At 46.3% G+C, this 19,961-nt stretch overlaps 1 protein-coding gene across 4 annotated transcripts in view; it reads right to left on the bottom strand.

Moving 5' to 3' along the window:
* The window catches only part of FRMD4B (FERM domain containing 4B), a 137,794-nt gene that overhangs the window by 73,137 nt on the left and 44,696 nt on the right, over positions 1 to 19,961 (bottom strand). Inside the window, exon 1 of one of the 4 annotated variants that reach the window (XM_061455757.1) lies at positions 7,956 to 8,465. The exons of the other annotated variants lie outside the window; for them this stretch is intronic. Within the exon in view, the coding sequence (XP_061311741.1) occupies positions 7,956 to 8,117 (162 nt within the window). The 5' untranslated portion in view covers positions 8,118 to 8,465. Of the gene's footprint in view, positions 1 to 7,955; positions 8,466 to 19,961 lie in introns of those variants that run through there. 4 annotated transcript variants of the gene reach the window in all.

Genomic DNA, 19,961 nt, shown 5'->3' with positions numbered 1-19,961 from the left:
CCTCATCCACACAATCAAGGAGTACAGCCAGCCCTGCTCCCTCACCAGGAGCTACTCTATGAATTACCATCAATCCAGACACCTGCAAAGGGCAGCTCACCCTAGCTACCCTAGACACCCGGATGCAGTGAGGTGCCAGAGGTGTCTTGCTCTCCTTGTTTAAGGCAGAGCAACTACCTTTGATCAAATATCCACCTTTTAAATAGCTGCAAAGAATTTGAGTTGGCTTTCTTTCCAAAGTTACTTTGTAAGAGCTAACATCATAGTCATCAGACTACAAAAGCTCTCCGCATCATGCCCCATATCACAGCTTTCATGAGAAAGCCATAAGGCAGGAGGGTGCCAGGTCAGGTCCAGCCAGCTGATCCAGACTGCAGCAGCAACCTAAGGGGCGGCAGCCGAGACACTTGGGAGTATTTCAGAGCAACAAACTTGCATTTGTCTCCAAAACACAGACTCCAAAGCCCAAAAATAAGATGGAAAATAGACAGTGAGTCATATTTCCTTAGAGAGAAATGACGTGAAGGTTTACCTGGGTGGTGCCAACTTCTGCCCTGCTGGGATAACCACAGGGACAGGAATAGCTGGAGGAGGGGAAGAGTATAGCTTCTCAGAGGATCCAGGGCTTCCAAACAAATACAGATCTGGGCTGTATGATTCAGCTCTGGGACACAGATAACTTTTCTAAACCAGAAACATTGGAGTTTAAAGGAAATTGAGTGCATCCACAAGAGGTTCCAGCAGCAGGAAGCCATTGGAGCAGGGAAGAGTCGAGCAGGAAGAAGTCTCTGCAACTCAGAGGCCAGCAGAAGAGCTCCAAACTGAGGTCCGGGGTTGGCAGTGCTGCCAAAGAGCACATAACCCCATAGTGAATGCAGGACACCCAGCTCTCTGGATAAGGTGAACAGATGCAACGGGCTTGGTACTCTCCCACTTTCACTACAGCTTAGCTAACACCGGCTTGCATGCCTGCTAAGCGCACCTGCCCTGCCAGATTCCTGATGGGCTTTATCCACACCACCATACTTACTCTCCCAAAACAACCATGGCAACCAGACACATCCAGTCTGGTGGCAGCCAAACATCTGCACTCGGTATGATGCGGATCTATATGCCTTCCTGGAAAGCTTGTTCCCCTCCTATTTTTTTTTTTTCCTCTCTACAACCTGTTTTCCTCTCCTATTGCACTTCTGCCTTTTTTTCCCCACTACCTGTTTGTTTTCCCACACTTCCTTGGAAGTTTGGGCTCCATTTGGAGTACTGGGGGTTTTGACACACAGCTGAATTGGGGCAGAATGATTCATTTTTAATTCCCTGGTGTCTCCCCTCTCTTCCCTTGCTTACACAGCCAGTACTTTTCATGCTATGTAATTCTTGCACTGCCCTCTCTGCTCTTTCAGCTTCTTTACTCCCATCCTCCTGTCCTTTGCCTTCCTCACCCATGCACAAGCCAGCAACCTACCTGCACAAGATACCAACAAGCATGGCCTTCTCCACTCTGTCCCACCCACATCACTCTACATAGAAACCACTGATCCAATGAAAGGTAAAACCAGGATGCTCAGAAAGCAGCATATAATTAGCAATGGCCACATGGTCTAAGGGCAGCAATTTCTCTGTCACCACTCCCAGCTCTGCAGGCACCACACATCTGCACCCAGTAGTAAGCAGGAAGATGACACCCGTCACTGGGACAGCACCTATTCTACATCAGGTGAAAAAGCAACCATGGAAACATCAGTGTCTTAAATCTGCCTTTGCTTGGACTGTCAGTGATGGCTTTTAATGGCTAAACCAGCACACTCAGGCTGTTCTCAGCATTCTGATGACCCTCACTATCCCCACCTCTCCTTCCCCAACATACAAAATCAATGCACGTTTGTATGCATGGCAGATAAACCAGCAGGGAAAAGTGTACATGCGTATTTGTGTGTGGGAGGGTATTTAAGCTAATATATTCTAGCACCAATAGCTTTATCCTCTTTGCAGCCTCTGAGACTGAACTGGCCTCCATCTGTACAGGAGATTAGCAGAATTCCTAATCACTAATTATGACTCAGAGGTTTTAAGAGCAACACAAACTGCAGAAGGGTGGCCTGATTTTTAGAAAGTGAGGAGACAGCGCAGTGTTATTTTAAGCACATGGATGGTCCATCCACGATTGCAAAGCACTGCAGTGACTTGCTAAAGCGACGGAAAGCTAAGCACTCAGAAGGACGAAAAATGAAGTATGGAAAAACCAGCATGTGCCTGAAACACTTTTAATTTACCTTTTCATAAACCTCTCGTCCAGTCAGAGCAAACTTGCCAGCCTCAATGCACAAGACCAAAACAGAGATTTATGCAGGCAGGTTCATACAGTGATACCTTTGTACAGGAGTCTGCTACTGAAAGGCAGCGACATTTGAAATCTAATGTATTTTGTGATCTGTGTCAGATCGAAGAAAAAGAAATATTTATACAGGCCAAAGCGGTTAGTGAATAAGAGGCACTGTTTGAAACTGGCACCGTGACACCCTGAAGGAAATGAGGTGAAGTTCACAGTCTGGTTGTGAAGTTTGTCTGCTAGGGAAGAGGGAGGAGTGGTACAAACCCCGTGGTTTTGTTTGAATTAACTCAAACAGAAAGAGCTATATCATGAGCTCAAATGGAAATATGTCTGGCAGAGAGCTTTGGAAAGCGGCTGTTGGCAGTGCGTAAAGCCACTTTAAACTCTAAGCTGTCAGGACGCATTGCCTGGAGCTGGTCCTGTTCTCTGCTCTGCAAGAGGCTCCCCCAAGCCCCAGCCACAGGGAAGCCTCCACATGCTGTGTTTGGATGTGTTGGGAGTTTCAAGCAGAGCCAAAGCACTGTGTTAGCAGAGTCACAGCGTTAGACCAGATGCCTCCAAAAGGAAAACAGCTGGATGAAAGCAGTCAGAGCAAAGCTTTCCCGGAGCATCCAGGAATTCAAAGGGCTCAAGTTTAAATCTTTGAAGGGGCACATATTTGCTGTCCTCTATAAAAGGTCTTTAAGCTGCTTTGGAAAACCCTGACCCGTGAGGACACCCAAGACCCTCTGAGCATCACTCCAGAGTCTGTCTGGTGCAGAGGAAGGAAAGCCCTGCCTTGACAACCCACCACTCATCCTTCATGCTCACCCTCACTTCACCAGCAGGACGTTTCATCACTCTAAAAGAGAAGGGAAAGAAAAAAGGCATCTCCAGTTTGCTGTCAGCATTTTTTATAATGAAAAGTCAGGGTGCGGCAGCAGAGGAAACACGGTCCTAACTATCAAAACCATCGATGTTAACACCATAGGAAACAGGAGTCAACCATTTCCTCTCTCGCTCCTCCACCCCAACTACATATGGGATAGACACACATGCAAAGCTTATTTATTGTGCTTCAGCAGCAGAATTATTTCACTTCACAGAGGGGAAATGACCTTTCAGATGTTAAAAAGCATGCTGTCCATAAAACCCACATGTAATTCAGTTTATACTTCTACACCAGATTGTTACCCAAATAACCAGCGTAACTGAATAGCTTAACCATAGAGATGCTCCCATACCTGGTTTCACATCCTATTAATCACAGCGTGTCATTGTATTCTGCAGGGAGTTTGAGGACTGTTTGCCTGGTTTCTCTTTTTCACTTTGCATTAAGCAGACCAATTGACAAGCATTTTAACCATGATACTAAAGCATTTATTTGACCAATTTTTAATTTATACGAGGTTAGCTGCATTATTAAATAGATTTTGATGCAATGTTTCATTCACACTTAAAGCACAGGGGGTAATGAGGACTGACTGTGCTGTGGGATGTATAGGTGAAAACTGGTATTCATACCTCAGGGGAAGAGATGCACCAGGATGTGGTAGTGTTGACATCCCAGTTAAAGTCAGGCCAGTGGTAATAACTCACTAAACACAGGATAGACATCAATGCTGAAAGGTTTTGGCTTTGCCGCAGCTTATTAACCTCATTTATACAAGTTTCACTTTCTGTTTTAGTGCTCTATAATTAAATATAAGACAGGTGGCCTATAAAACCAGCACGTGGAGAGCCCTGCCAACAGCTTTATTTTGGAAGACTATCAGGACACCCAGAAGTGCTGCCTGTCCCACTGTAGGCATCCAGAGGGGCTCTGGGAAGACTGCCCAGCTGGCTGGTCAGCGCACTACGTTCCAGCTCTCCACAACAAAATACAGCCCTTGCTCCTTTCCCTCATAGGAAATGGGTACCCCTGCATGAAGGCTTCTGTGCTGATTCTCACCTAGGATTCTTTCCAAGCCCCAATAACTCGACTTGCTGAAGTTAGAAAGAAGATCAGTGCCAGCTCTTCCATCAGCTGTCTCTGCAAGTCTCTGTTTATTCCAGGACAGGCTTTCAGATGCTTTCTGCCATGGACAAAGCAATGTTCCCTGGCATACAACCCAAGTGCTCACAGAGAATAAATTCACATACTGTACAACCCTCCTCCCCTCGCATGGGTTCAGAAGTTATTCCAGTGTGAAAGGGGATGCCCCGTCAGCACTTTGGCTCATGATGACTCCAGATGACTAGGCTCCGAGCAAATAGGACATCCCTTCTCTTTTGGCAGAAGAGACAGATGATGGCAAGCATCCTGGAGCAGAGACCAGCTTGGCTTGCTGGGCTGGGGCTCAAGTCCCTGCACAGGTGATCAGGTGAAACAACAGCCAGAAAGACCTTGGAAGGTTTCCTACACACATGCTATAAGCAAGATGACTACAGAGAAGGTAACTGGCAAAGGCTGGTTTGTTCTTGCTGGGTTGGGGTTTCTGTACTTAAAGCTGTTAAGGCAGGTAACGGTTTTATGCTGGCAGAGAGGATTTCAGCGTGCACTGGCCAGGCGGCTGTGCCCACGTGATAACCTCTGCACCTGCCGGTTTCAAACACATAGGCAAGAGCCCTGCACAGAAGCATGAAGGTGTCATTGGCTTCTCTGTGCTGGGATTCAAGCTCAGGTCTCCCATGAGGCTAGCAAGCATTTTATGTATAAGACCAAAACCCTCACCACCACAATAACAAACATCACTGCCCAGGGAAGAAATCCTACTGGCTTCCCTTTCACCACTATAATGTGCTGATGATTTAAAGAGAGAACTGCTGGCAGCATCCAACTCACCTGAAAATAGCCACTGACCCACAGAACACGAACAACAAACATGGATCAAAGAGAACTGAAGCCTCCAGGGCTGAGCAGCAGCTCAAGTGCTGTCACCTCAGTTTTCCCTGCATGTCCCTTGCATGTAGCTCAGTGACAAAGTTCTCAATTCTTTATACTGTGCACAGCGCAGGGAGGACAAAAGTGTAACTTTAAAACTAAAGGGACTTTATATACAAAATGTGGCACTTATCATAACTGGAATATGAACAGGAAGGAGTTGAAGAAGTATGAACATTCTTGGTGAAGACAAAGTGGGAAAGGACTTTGTTAAGCACCTGTCAAGGTGCCAATATTAATAAGAGCACAAGGCAAGAACATGCTCTCATCATGTGGCTGCATTAACTATAGGACTTGTATCAAAAATCTAAGACAACAAATATCATCCTTGGCAAGTAAGAGAGTGTTGTTAATCCACATTACAGACAAAAAAAACAGGGGCACAGAGAAGGAAGACAATTTGCCCAAGGTAATATAGGATCTGTGGTAATGATGTGACACAAAATCTCATGTCCAAGATCACAGCCTAGTCCCACAGACACTGCAACATCTACCTCCTTGGAGAAACAGCCCCATGGAGAGCTCCGCACTGCATGTTTTGCTCCTGCAATGCTGGAGGTGAACAAGTGTAACACAGCAGGGCTCAGAGTACATCCCTGTATGCAAGGGTCATCCAGCTGCTGTCTCTACATGTTCCCATGGCTTGAGGTGTTTAAAAAATAAATGAAAAAGAAAACTAGTATTTCATTTAACCTCTTACACTGCTCTGATATCTAAACAGACCAGTGCTGAGTGCCCAGTCCTGTACTCACCAGACTCACTCAGAATACCACCAGTGGGTTTAACAGCAGAGAGCCAGGATTTGAGCTCAAAAAGCAGTGTGTTTGAAGGAAGCACTACAGGGCATTCTTTCACCATCTCCCATTGGTACACCCCAAATTACCACTATGAGTTTCTTGATGTTAAAGTGTGAGAGTCACCTTATTCCTACCTGGTTTCATCTCCCAGGGATAATCCTTGGAGCAGTGAGCGTGGAGCAACAGGTCATTGAATGTCCCATCACTGCATATCCCCAGCAGAGTGGCTGGGCTGTCCTCATGGCTGTGACAAGCTGTGAGCAGGAGAACAGGGAAGGGGACTCCTTGTCCACTACCCTGGCTCAAGGGCAATATGGAAGGATGACAGAGGGACCAGTCCTTTCTTTTTACCCATTTTCACATCCCCACATTAGGGTACAGACACAAGTCAGTAATGCTTCTCATAAAGAAGACAAAATAGATTAATCCATTAACAACCACTAGGAAACGATAAGTTTGGGCAGAGCTACAGTCTCACTTTGTTTTGAAAAACCCTCTTTTCACTTTGAGCCAACCATCAGAGAATCACAGTTAAACAGGCTAGGTACAGCTGCTGTCAGAGCTGGTCCTTACCAAGCCGTTATTCCAGCCCTGGAGGGATGGGTTTTGCCTCCGTAGGGATGCAGCAGGGAGCAAAGGCAGTCCAAGCTCCATGCTATTTGCATGAATGGAGTCCAAGAATAATACCCACACCATACAGGTGTACCTGGATTTTATTTATAGAGAAGGAGCCAGGGCTGCAACTGACATTTATTCAGGTGGGCAGCCAGGGAGTAATGATGCCTGTATTCCTGCATTCCCTAAGTACACAAAAACCATATTCCTCAAGTGACACACGAGTCACAAAGTGTTTACATCCGTCATCTGTACAAGATGCCAATGGGTATTTGAGCACTTGGAAGCACTTCTATCACTCTAAAGCTGTTCTCCTGCTCCTGGGCATACCCTAAAGCTAAATAGCAACAGATCCCTTTGGGATTAAATAGGCACAGATGTCCCTTTAGCATGACTTTCCCATGAAAGTTACAGCCTGATAGTTCTGGTGAGCTGTTTGCTATGAGCTGTGTCATTCTCTGTATTGCAATACACCAGGGAGTGGGGAGAAGCAGCCTTGAAACATTCAATATAATCTAGTAACCATGGAGGCCGACACTGTGACCAGGCACACATCACAAGTGTGTATGTGAGACAAAAATAAACAGACACACAAAAATAAGTAACTGCCAGCAAAAACACTCCAAAAAGAGTGACACCCTGAACTGCAACAGGATACCACAGTAACTGCAAGTACCGGGCTGTATTTTCTGCCTGTAGGAAAGGGGAGCCCCCCAGTTGTTTCAGGACCCATTGCTATTTGGGGGGGGGGGGCTGCAAACACTTTGCAATGCAAAGTCCTACCACATTACAGTCTGCCACTATTCAGTGAGACAAACACAAATGAGCAGCAGAAAAAGCCACAGTGACTCTCTCCCTTGACAGCATCATGCTCTGGATACCCGATGGCAGCATAGGCTGAGAGCTGAGCTCTGTCTCCCAGATCCCAAGCACAAGGATGGTGATAGCAGAAAAAGAGCTTCAAGGGGCTGAGATACAAGGCTTACAAACTGGCTTATAAGACACATTTAACATAGACAGCATGTCCCCCAAGCCCTAAAATTCAAGGCAAACACGCAGAGCTGGCCGTTTGAAAGCAGTTGTTGAACTGCTGTTTGAAAGCACTGCTGTCTGAAGCAACAAATTGTTGTTTGAAAGCTGATGTTGAACATCAGCTCAGATTGTAACCTGCCAGTACGCTCTCTCGGCAGGGATGTGCAAGCAGGGCTCTGCCTCAATAGATGCTGTTTACTTCACCTGGGCTGTGCGCACTGAGGAATCACACAGGTGAGTGAGCAGCATCCAAGCTGGAGCAGTCCCCAGGGTGTTTTACCTGGTACACATCCCGGAGGCCGCACCACTCTCGCAGGGTTTGCCGGCATGCCCGCAGCCGCCGAGCGGTCCACCTCCTCAGCGCTGCCAGCTGCGCCGTCCAGGTGAAGCAGCTGCCTCTGGAGGGCCCGTCCTCCGCCCCGCACGTGAACACCGAAGCCATGAGCTGCTCTGCTGGGCACACAGTCCTCGTCCCGGCTGGCTCCCGCTCCCTCCTTCAAACGCCCGGCAAGAGAGCGGCCCGGCTTTTTGCGGAGGGAGGAAGGCAGGGGTGTTGCGCAGAGCCAAGGTCCGGCTTTAAAACAAGCTCCTCTTTCACAGCGCTTCCTGGGCAGATTCCCAGCCATACCTCGGCCAGCGGCGCCTGAAGGGGAGCCATCGGCTGCAGTAGCTCAGCCCTACCAGCGGCTCACACAGCAGCCTTGTCCTTCTTAGCAGCTTATATAAAGCTCTGTTAAGCTCCAGTAGCTAACACTATGTTCTCTAATTAAATTTTAACCCGTTTGCCGCATTGCCCCTACAACAACCTCGGTTAAACGGGGCAGGACGACAAGCGAACCGCTCGCCGCCAACCGCCGCCGCTCGTCGCTGAAGTTGGTTGCCGCTCGCCGCTCGCGCCTAACGCACCGTCTGCCCCCGACGCCTCGTTACCTGCCGGAGAGGGAGCAGAGCTGTCATCGCTTTCTGCCAGCTGATCCCTGCTCAAGGTGTACGCCAGGAGTCCTGCACTTAAAAAGGGCACCTCTGGGAGCCAGCAAGTGGGGAAAACAGGAATTAAAACAGCACCAGCACACCGCTGCTCTAACTTCTCTTCCAGCTGCGATCGTGGCGGATGCCCACAGCACACCTCCCCCTTGGTTGTTGCACCGCACTGGTTAACACGCCCACCACCAGCTGAAGAGATGACTTTGCTCTACTCTCAAACTAACCCCACTAGTGCAGCACTTGCTGCATGAGGAAAACAAAGCTGGTTGTGCTAGCCGAGCTCTTCACAAATAGCCCACAGCAAATAAACACTGAAATAATAGCCCACAAGAGATTGCAGACTTGCCTCGGTAGCTGGTTGAAAATTAAGTGGCACCCTGCCCTTCTGGGACTTAAACTGTTAATGCCACCAAGCCGCACCTTTGTGAGCTCTGTCGTATTAAAAGCTAAGGGAAGGTGGAAATCAAAGGGCAATTAATCTTTTTAAGACCCCCTTCCCCCAGAGGATTTGACGCTTCCTAAGACTTTTGGGGCAGAAGCTGCAGGAGCCACGCATGGCACCCTCAGCACCTTGCTGAAGAAACTACTCAAAGAGCAGATTTTTGGCTAAACCCATCAGTGACACCAACCTGTAAAAGTAATTTCTCCTGTGCAATGAAATGAATGGCAATGGGGCAGGAACAGCTTGCATAAAGGCTGCATGGGAGAACTAAACCCTATGGCATGGCTGGTACCGGTTCCCAAAGGGCACTGCCTGCAAACAGCCTCTACATCAGAGCTACAGCAGCCCTGTCCCAAAGGCTCTTCACAAGAGGAAAACACCCTGCATGCTCCTAGCACAGTACAAGTATTCACAAACCCCATTTCATTCCATATTAATCAACCTCCTTTGTACTGCAAGAGCCTACACTCATGCACATTGAGCTCCTGTATCATAGTTGGAGTGATTAACTCTGTAGACAGATGCCTGCTTTAAACAGGATTTGGACCTGTGTGTCTCCAAGCATCACGCTCTTTCCTTTTATGCATAGCAAAGCAAAAGCAGCTCTGCTCCTCTTGGTGCTGGTATCTATTGCCTATGCTGCTGCCAGGGAGTTTAAATCTCTCTGAGATACAGGGAAAACAACTATTTCAGATGTTACTAGAAGTTGTTACAGAGTGAGGCAGTGCAGAAAGATACGGCTTGTTATAACAAAAGGCAAGTAAAGACTTGGGCTCTACATTGAAATCCAGCATCCGTATACCCACCCCAAGAGTTCTGTTGCCCCTTTGAACACTGTCTTTGAGCCTGTGGCCAACAAAGACCTCTTCCTCCTCCTCTGGTGTTGCCCAGCATCACTGTTGTGTGATGTGACTAACATCAGCACAAATGTACAAACTGGAAAAAGTTTCCATCTCCCACTGAGAGAGAGTGGTGACAAATATCTACAGAGATTTATTCCAATAGCCTAAGCCAGTGCTAGTGCCAGGCTTGGCAGCGGGTAGTTGCCATTCCCTCAGATAGCACTATTTTGGAGAGGAACGGGCCAGGAAAATCTGCAGTGGCATTTGTGCATTATGGTCAAGTCATACCCAAATTTAAAAGGAGATAAAAAAAGAAAATCCAATTTTCAATTTCCATTTCTGAAAGAAAAGAAAAGGAGCTTTGTATTTAAAGAAACAGTGCAGGGAATGGCCCTGTCCTGAGCCAGGAAAATCCAGCCAACCCACTAAGTAAGGTTTAAATGCCTCTGCTCTGTGCCTGCTGCCCTCAGTGCCTTTTTGTTTTCCATATCACCTAACTAGATTAAAAATAAAGGATGATGAGGATCCTCTCCTTTAACACAGCACAAGGGACAGATTTTTAATTGTTTTATGATCCACGGTATCCTTAAATTGAATGAACACATTTTGCAGTTATTCTTTATGCTTCACAAGTTAACTGCATGCCTGAGGGATGGTCTCAAATGGTTCTATCTCAGAAGGCAAAGCCATATGTACTCAGGCCCTCCCTCCTCAGTACTCCTAACCGCCTTACCCATCAATATTTCCCTGAGCTTGTGCAGTCTGTATGCTCTTATAGTAAAGTTACAGCTCCACATGTAGGCTAGAGCAAGGCAAGAACCTTTTCCCCACCTTTACTTAGGGTACATGGACTTCAAGTCTAGTCTCATAATTAAAAACACACACATCTTATCATTCCTTCTGCAGATAAAGTAGGTAATGAAATAAATAACAAGCAAGTACTACCTCGACTTCACATTTCCACTTTATGCAAGTACTTGAGGCAGTACAATGAGTGCACATCATAGTGCACGGACCCTTGAACATGGGCACAGCATTAAACACCCGAAGAAGAAGAAAGGAAAAAAAGTTTATGATGCACAGAGCAGCTACATGCTCTAGAATAATTTTTGTGTTTTAATATGCAGTTGGTGGATTACTCAATCAATCAATCTTTATCTTTTATTGACTTCCACTTTCAGAACCTGATTGCAAGGGGGTTAATTTGAAATACCTAAATAATATCCAGGCTCCTTAGAGTCAGAACAGAGATCACAAAATTCCTACTGGAAAACCAGTGGGATAGCCAGATAGCTTCCAAAGACTGCAGTATCCAGATCTCTATTCTATGGAGGGGGGAGGGAAGGGGGAGATAGATGTTTCAGAAAAGGTCTTTGTAGATTGATATACCGCTTTCGAGGGAACACAAGAGACAGCTACTGCAAATCTATTTGATGTGCAGTCACATGAACAACAGGGCATTCATTTCTGGTAAGGAAAAGCCTACACAACAGGAATCTAAGGAGAAAATCACTTAAAAAGAAGACAGAAAACTTCATGTGTGGCAGATTCATGCTTTCCCTTACATTATTGATTGTAGTTCTGAAATAATGAGTATCAGATAACAAAGATTTGCTACCAACATAATAGGAAAAGATGATCCCAAGTGGATTCTCAGGCTTCTTTCTATGTTACCTTCTGTGCCAAAATGTACAGAACAACGCTTAGCAGAATTTCTGCTTTCCTTTTCAAAGTAGTTCATATGAAGTTCACATGAACAGAGAATTCATCTACCTGTGAGACCGGAGGACAAGAGCATCAAACTTCTCTTATATCTACAAAGCAGTATCATCCCTAGATGTGAGTTTTGATTAGACATATAGGAAAAAAAGAACACAAACACAAAGTCCCTAGTGGCGGGTAATGAAATTAAGGCTTTGATCATTTTTGGTCTCTCAACCTTCAACAGTAAAAGCTGAGTTGTTGTGCACAAAATGCATAATTACATTGTAGCAGATGTCTGTTCTAACCAGTGCTTTAAACCACACTTCAATCATAATTTGTTCTCATATATTGACCACACGATTGCAGCTAGTGCTCATAATGTTCTATAGAGCAAGCAGCAAAGCTCAGTGAAGACTAAAAAAAACCCAGTGATTCAGCCTTCACAAGGTGATGAGAAACAATGCTCTTTCATGGCACTCCCCTATTTAGAAGTCTGCTGTTACCTCAATTCCAAGGGTTCAAATCCTCAAGCCCTGATGGATTGTCCCAGAGCAGTATCATTGAGGTCCATGCCAGGACCAAAAGCCTGGGGTAACACCGTGTCCACTGAATTCCCATCAGAAACAAGCTGAAGTCCTATGTCCTCCTTCTACACTGATATTTCTTCTCTGCACAAACCTGTGTGCAAATTTTCATCAAAATTATTCAAAAAGGACATGGAACTGTTGGAACAAGTCCAGAGGAGGGCCATGAGGATGATCAGGGGACTGGAGCAACTCCTGCATGAAGACAGGCTGAGAAAGTTGGGGCTGTTCAGCCTGGAGAAGAGAAGGCTGCATGGAGACCTCATAGCAGCCTTCCAGTATCTGAAGGGGGCCTATAGGGATGCTGGGGAGGGACTCTTCATTAGGGACTGTAGTGACAGGACAAGGGGTAACGGGTTGAAACTTAAACAGGGGAAGTTTAGGTTGGATATAAAGAGGAAATTCTTTCCTGTTAGGGTGGTGAGGCACTGGAATGGGTTGCCCAGGGAAGTTGTGAATGCGCCATCCCTGGCAGTGTTCAAGGCCAGGTTGGACAGAGCCTTGGGTGACATGGTTTAGTGTGAGGTGTCCCTGCCTATGGCAGTGGGGTTGGAACTAGATGGTCTTAAGGTCCTTTCCAACCCTAACTATTCTATGATTCTATGATTCTAAAATTGTCCCATTTTGCTCCAGTTCAAGCCAACAGCACATGATTACACTGCTTTTAAAAATACAGTTTAAAAAATGACCAAAGGTGCTGATTTATAGGAGTTTTCATGAGCATGAACAACAGGATTAATTGGGAATTAGGACTTTCTCAGACAATGCTGAAGCTGCATAGCTCCCTAACACTTTTCTTTAATTCCTGTCATGAAGCAAGCCTGTCAAGCCGTGAGTATTAATGCAATTAACCCCAAATAAAGATGCAGTGACTTCTCAAGAATCAGTTTTGCTACACTCTGGCCCTTAATTACCAACTTAAAGTGAAATACAGTCATCAGGCACCCTCTCTTTGATGTTGTAACCTCTCGGTACATAAGATGCTTAAAAAGAAGCACCAGTGCCTTTATAAGCACCAGAAGCACCAGTGCCAGCATAAGTCTGTTAATCCAACCTACCCCAATCAAGGGCTTCTGAAGCACGACTCAACTTCTCATAAAAGGTGTTTGCAAACCAATTAGGTTCTTTGAGATTATAGGGGAAAAAACACAAGATATTTATAACCTGCTTTAATCCTTTATATTAGCACAAATTTGGGGGGAACCCTTAGAAATAAGCCAACACGAACATTTATTTACTGCTGTTCACATTATCCAACTTTAATTTATGAAGCGCATTAAATCGCATGAAAGGTCCATGCCACTCTCCTTTAAGGCTAACAACAGCATCTGATGGAGGTATCTGAACCCCTCCCCAGGTGCTGCACCAGGGATTTAAATTCCCAGCTTTTGCCACTGAACTGCACCTATGTCAAGTGACTGATCTATCTGGAAGCTATAACTACACCCAAATAACACACAGCTACAAAGGGAGGCTTCAGTACCTGTTACTCTCCTCTCTGGATAAGGCACAGCCTTGAATAAGCTTATTTAACAGCAGCTTTACATACTTCTTAATGAGGTGCTGGCGTTTTTTCTTCTCTCTAAGAGCTTGAGCTGTACATATATTGCTCTACACTAATGATATAAACATGTCACGGTGACAGATAAACACATCTTTAAAGATGAACAGCCGCTGTGCCAGAAGCATGAACTTCCTGCAGTCTGTACCCCATAGTAAACTAATTAGCACTTCACATCAGAAATGAAGTGTCACTGCCTTTTAACTTTATAAATGATTAAACAGCTTGTAGCCCAATTCCTCGAATGGCAAACTTTCATACCTGCTATACCTAGAACAGCAAAACCAGGTGAGGTTCAAAACAAGCAGTATATGCTCCAGTTTCACAAGTCAGGGTTTATCATCTTTCACTGTCACCATCTGAATATGTCACCCAGTTTTTGTAACACAAATGTAGCTCCTCCAGTACCTTATGGCTAGTGCATCAGGGGTATAATTTGGCACAGCTCTGCTGGCTTCAGTGAAACCCCACACGCATACACATATAATCAGGCGAGAATGTAGTTCAAGCAGTCTACGTGCAATTTGGCAGCGGTGAGCACAACTTCTAATGCATGTCCCTATTTAACATATACCTGTATGCAAACTGTATTTAAGTTCGTATACATGTATTTCTTAGTCTTTAGAAGTCTATAGCCTGTAAAGTCTGTTTGCACAGAAAAGATGCATAATAAGGGAAAACACCAACCCAGTATTCTGCTTCAGAGCCCACAGATGCTTTCAGACATAGGGCACCCTTATGCCACTTCTCAGTGGCACAGGTGGTGGCACACTGAGGACCTGCAGGAAGGCTGCCATCTACCCAGATACCAGCACTGCTGCAAGCAGCTCTTCAGGCATGGAGACCTGCCCCAGGGACACAGTACAGCAGGTCAGGATGGCTGTGGGATAAATGTGATACTGCCTTCCCTGTGTGAGCCTGGAGAGCCACCCTGCTCTTCCCTGCTTCATGGGAAGGGTTTCCTTCTCAGGGAAGGCTTCATCAAGAGGGAGTTACCCCTGGTGACATGGGAAACCATCCTGCCCTCGGTGCTACTCACAAGTCACATCTGCAGAAAATGAGGGATCAAAGGAGCACAGGGTGGAAACCCGGGGCATCCTCAGAGAAAGTGACACCACCACCACCACCACCACCTAACCCAGCAAGGGCTTCACCCAGAGCACACTGTGACCAGGGCGGTGGTTGTGCTGCTGGAGGAAATGACTCCCACTGTGCCACCCTACTGCTACCAGGCCTTTGCAGAGGGAGGCACCCCTGACCTATGCATTTGGACCATCTTCCTGAGAAGCACCCATGGGAAGTGATGGTACGGAGGAGAGGCTGTGGCTGCCTTTGGAAGCCAGGATTTCTCTCCAGGCTGCTGGTTTTGCCTCCCTAGTATCCAGAACTGTAGTGGATCACTTGCTCATATGCTTCCTAAACTTCCTAAACTCCAGTACCCAGCCCATGGAGATGGTTCCCAAACCTGCAAAGAGACACTATGGAAATGGCGCTGAGACGCTGCAGAACAAAGGGACAAGCAGCTGTCACAGGCCATGAAAATAAATGATAGGAAAGGACAAAACCACTTTTCCCCTCTACACCTGAGGTCTCAGCAGTCTCATTCCTCTACCTCCCCCAAACTAGCAGGGGACTAACAAAGCGCACAAAGTACTTTTAGGATCCTAGTTCTAAAGGCAGAGTTATAAAAGCTTCTGTGCACTGACACATTATAATAGTTAGACCATTCTGACCATGTTTTCACCTCACATGCCAAATATTCAGGTCGGTCAGCACAGTCTCCTCTACCTCCATCTTGGAGCTGCCACAGCAGCTTCCCAGCAGCTTGGAGCAATACCACACACCTCCTTGCAGTTTGCATTTTAGTAGTGGATGTCACTCTTCCTGTCCATCACATTACTGCAGCCATTAAATGCTTCAGGGTCTTATCAGAGGAGTGGCAGGTTTAAAGTCTGAAGGACCAAGGGCCTGGAGCTCCAGACGGGGCAACAGGTCCAGCCCCACCAGTTTGTCCTGTGCTTTCCATAGCCCCAGCAGTAGGAGGGTTTCTTCCCTGGCTCTGCTGACCAGTCACTTAGGCACCACACAGGTACCAAACCTGCTCAGTTTCCCTCAGGCATTGGTCCACAATGGATGCTGGCATCACCATGGCCAAAAATGGGGCAGCATTTCCTGCATTTTGAATTGCAAGGAGTACTGAAAGGAGCCTGAAGAAGCCAGGTAATTACTTTTGGATGAAGTATTTCATGGTAGATATAAATACGTGAGGAACATGAAAATCCAGGGCTGCCCCAGCTTTATGATTATTTTATAGCCTCATTAATCTATGGCAAACGCGGTAGAATTACTACATAACCTAAATACTGGGCAGAGATCTACAATGCTGTAAGAGGAAGCATAAATGAGATCGTAAAGTTTCAGCATTTTGCATGATATATATGGCCACAAAGACAAAAATAACCCAAACCTATCAGTCTCCTGACAAGAATCTTTTAAAAAGTGAGAATAAATGATGTCTATTATAATTATATCCTCAGTGCATTCATTCTCTCAGGATGAGTAACCCAGGATGCAGTAGCCTCCAGAAAAATCATGACTCATGACTCAGAGCAATGCTCTGCCCTTGATTAGATTTTATGGGTCATGCGTAGCCCAGGAAAGGTGCACATCCAGGAAAGGACTTGTCCTTCACTGTGTATATACTCAGATAACAGAGTCACTGCATCCTACCAATCATGAACCAAGAGATCACCTTGGACACCTTGGTGTTCCTCCCTACCACTGGTTTCAGACCATAAACCAAGCAGGGCAGGATTCATTTCTGCATGCATTCAGTATGTGGCACACTAGAACACCAATACGGATACAAGCTTTTCATCAAAATCCATATTTAAAGTAACTGAGCTCTCTTCCCCATTGTTGCTGGTTGGCAGAGGGCAGCAGGGATGAGAACAGCAGCATGGCACAAGCAGTCAGTGTGCTCCCAGGGCCATAGTACTCGCCTCACCTCCACACTGTCAGCATCCAGCCCCACCACTGTGGCATGCTCAAGGAAGGGAATGGTCCTGTGGCCACTTCTATCTGGGACTCGATCCAACCTCAAGTCAACAGGTCTTGTTGCACCTAGGCGAGCTCAGATCAGAGCCTTTTGAGGCAGAGCCATGCATTTTCCCAGCCAATTTTTGCAGAGGGAGAATCACAAACCAGTGGAAAGAGACAGCACCAGTAAATAGAAGAAGCAAAAAGAAATTGATACTATAAATCTGTATACAAGTTACTATAAATCTACATAACAAGTTGCCAGCACTCTTGGTGCTATGGAGTGATGTTTTCTGAGAACACAGGCCTGATGCAACTGCGCTCCTTGAGCTAGGAAGCAGAAACCCATCATTTCACAATGCATCTTCTGTTACTACAGCAATTAGTGCCTCATTTTACTATTAAAGTACCTGTAGAGTGCATATTTACCAGCTCTGGGCAAACAATTAAGAACTACCCATCTAGAATTTGAAAGGAAGCAAATCAGTATGTTTTGTTGTTACACCAGAGCAGATGAGCTCTGGTATAAGCATCTCTTGAAGGTGAACCTTAGTGCTGAATGCTTGACTGTGGAAAAGGAGTCAAGCAGCTCACAGCATTTCCCCACAGCAGAACCACATTGCTTATACAGGGCACCAAACATTGCTACAAGTGAGACCACAGCTTTCTAAAGCACATGAGCTTTGTCTGTGCAGAAAGCAGGTGCATGTCCAATAGCACAGGGTACAAGGAGCAACTGAACCAAAGGAGAAAGAAAAAGAACAGCCATTGAGAGGATGCTTTTATCCTCAGAAGGCCTCCAAAATAAACAAGCAGCATGCCATGGGCTTGATCCAAAGCCCATTGAGATCAATGGAAGGACTCCAACTGCACTCAATGGGCATGCAGCGAGGCCAGGCATGCCACAAGGGCTCCGCGCGCTGCCCCACCAACAGGGTGACCCCATCAGTGACTCTTCACCACCTCGCCCTGCAGATCCGCTTGCCATTGCTCAGTTTTCTCCTTGGCCTCAGCAGACATTTTGTGATCATTTGCTACTCAAGTCACCCAAAATGAATAAAAAATACAAATATTTTAATATCATAAAGATTTTATTTCCTACCCAAATCTGGGAATATGGGAACATGGGAGGGTCATGAGTCAATCACCTATGCAGGGTCCACAAGATCTGTTTCTGCACCAAAAGCCTGAACCATAACTCTGTTCTGTACTTAATCACAGAATCAACCAGGTTGGAAAAGACCTTTAAGATCAAGTCCAACCGTTACCCCAGGACTGCAAGTCCACCACTAAACCATGTCACTAGGGGCCTCATCTAGACTGTGTTTGAGTGCTTCTAGGGATGGCGATTCCACCACTTCATGAAGTGCCTTCCTGCACCATGACACAGAGCAGTCCTCTCCCAGCTGCCTGCTTTGATTTGCCTTGAAGTTTTCACATTTGGAGAAGAAATCTGCACTGATACTACAGAGAATGAAGTTCATCTTGCCAAGAAAGACAGCCCCAGTTAAGGCAACACGGATCTTGCATGTTCCATGTGAGGAGAGCCCCTCCAAGAGCAAGAAGTCCCTCCCTTTTTAAAAATAAGAGTGCCAAGAGAAAGGCCTGACCCAGCAGTGCCTGTATCAGATGGGGTGGGAGCAGTAGTGTCAGAAACACAAACAATGGGAAAGGAAGCGGGGAGGGAAGAGCAGAGGAGACAGTGGGAAGGGCAATGGTGGCTGCAGCCTCAGCTGCTGACTCAGCAGGTCAGCAGGACCTCTCCCCTCCAGCAAGCCCCCATGCAGGTGTTGGATATGGAGCCTTGCCCCTGCCAGGGGAGCTTTTTCCACATCTCACCCCTTTCCACCAGATGTGTGTGGCACAGCACCAGGGTCACTCCGCAGCACATCTGCAGCCACAGCTGGACCCAGCAGGCAAAGCTGTGGGACCCCCTATCTCAGTATATGCAGAGGATGAGGGCATGGGTGCAGAGGGGTGGTTACCCCAGCCCACTGCTAAACCAGACCACTTGTTTTGTAGCTTACTGGGGAGAACAGGAGCAAAGAGGCAGTGGACTTCACCAAATAGCTGTTGATAGCACAGACTGTTAAAAGCTTTTAAATATAGCTTGGATGCAGTGTTTTGTTCTGGTTTTTAACTCCTTTAAACTTTCCCCTCGTCACCTTGGCAGAGGGAGAAGCAGAACAGACACACTGAAGGCAGTGCTTTACCCTGGGCCAGGCTCCCCACGGTTTCCTCATCTCTTCTGGCTGTCATGCAACAGCATAAACTCCCCAATGGAGGTAAATCTGAGACCATTCATATGCTTAAAAATGCTAGTCCTGCTATAATGGGCACAAATGAGAATTCAGCATTTGTTAACAATTATCCTAGGCAATAACTTCAGTCTCCCCTTGTACTTCAAATGGAAACAATGCAGTAACTGAGTAGTACCTGTTGGCAGGGAAAGTTTTAAATAGATGGACAGGAGTGGCTGAAACAGCTTCCTAAAAGAAAAAATTCTCCTTGCTTTTATATTTCCTCATCCTTTGGGATATAAAGCAGGCTTGCAAACTGCCCTTGCCATTATCAGAGCTGTGATTCAATCTGCATTTCGTGGTCCTAATTAGTGGGTATTTGTTTTCATGGGCATGATCCCTCATTTGCCAAGACTGCAAAATTATAGTGCATTTTTTCCCCATCCTCCTTGGAGAGGACATTAGGAGAGCTCAGCCAGAGAAAGGAAGCCATTTAGAGCAGGAAGAGGATGCTTGGAAACGAAGCTGGAGTGCTCATATTAGGCCTTTTCTGAGGTCAGATGATCAAACTGACAACTTTAAAAAATAGCTACAATTCTCATTGAGGTTAATGGGCAAAACTGTAGCACAAAAAGCCCTTTGCCTGCCTGTGTCAGCCGGTTGTGCCATCCTGCCTCTGCTCCTGGACAACGCTTCCCAGGAGCCCTGCTCCCAGCCTGCACATGTGGTTGGAAGGGAAGAGGGGACATCAAGCCAGGGAAAGCAGAGCACCTGGTCTTCCTCTTCCTCCAGTCGTACATCAGGAGGAAGGAGGAAGAATTCCAGCTACTGCTGGCTGGGCCCTGCTACACCCAGTTTCATTGCCTCTTGTCCCATAGACCCGTTTCTCA

This window comes from Pezoporus flaviventris, unplaced genomic scaffold, assembly GCF_033815535.1.
Source record: "Pezoporus flaviventris isolate CSIRO_AGI_PZ_B2104156 unplaced genomic scaffold, CSIRO_AGI_Pfla_v1 ptg000021l, whole genome shotgun sequence".
Taxonomy (NCBI): domain Eukaryota; kingdom Metazoa; phylum Chordata; class Aves; order Psittaciformes; family Psittacidae; genus Pezoporus; species Pezoporus flaviventris.
Note: the sequence above shows the minus strand (reverse complement) of the source record. Positions and strands in the feature narration are given on the sequence as shown.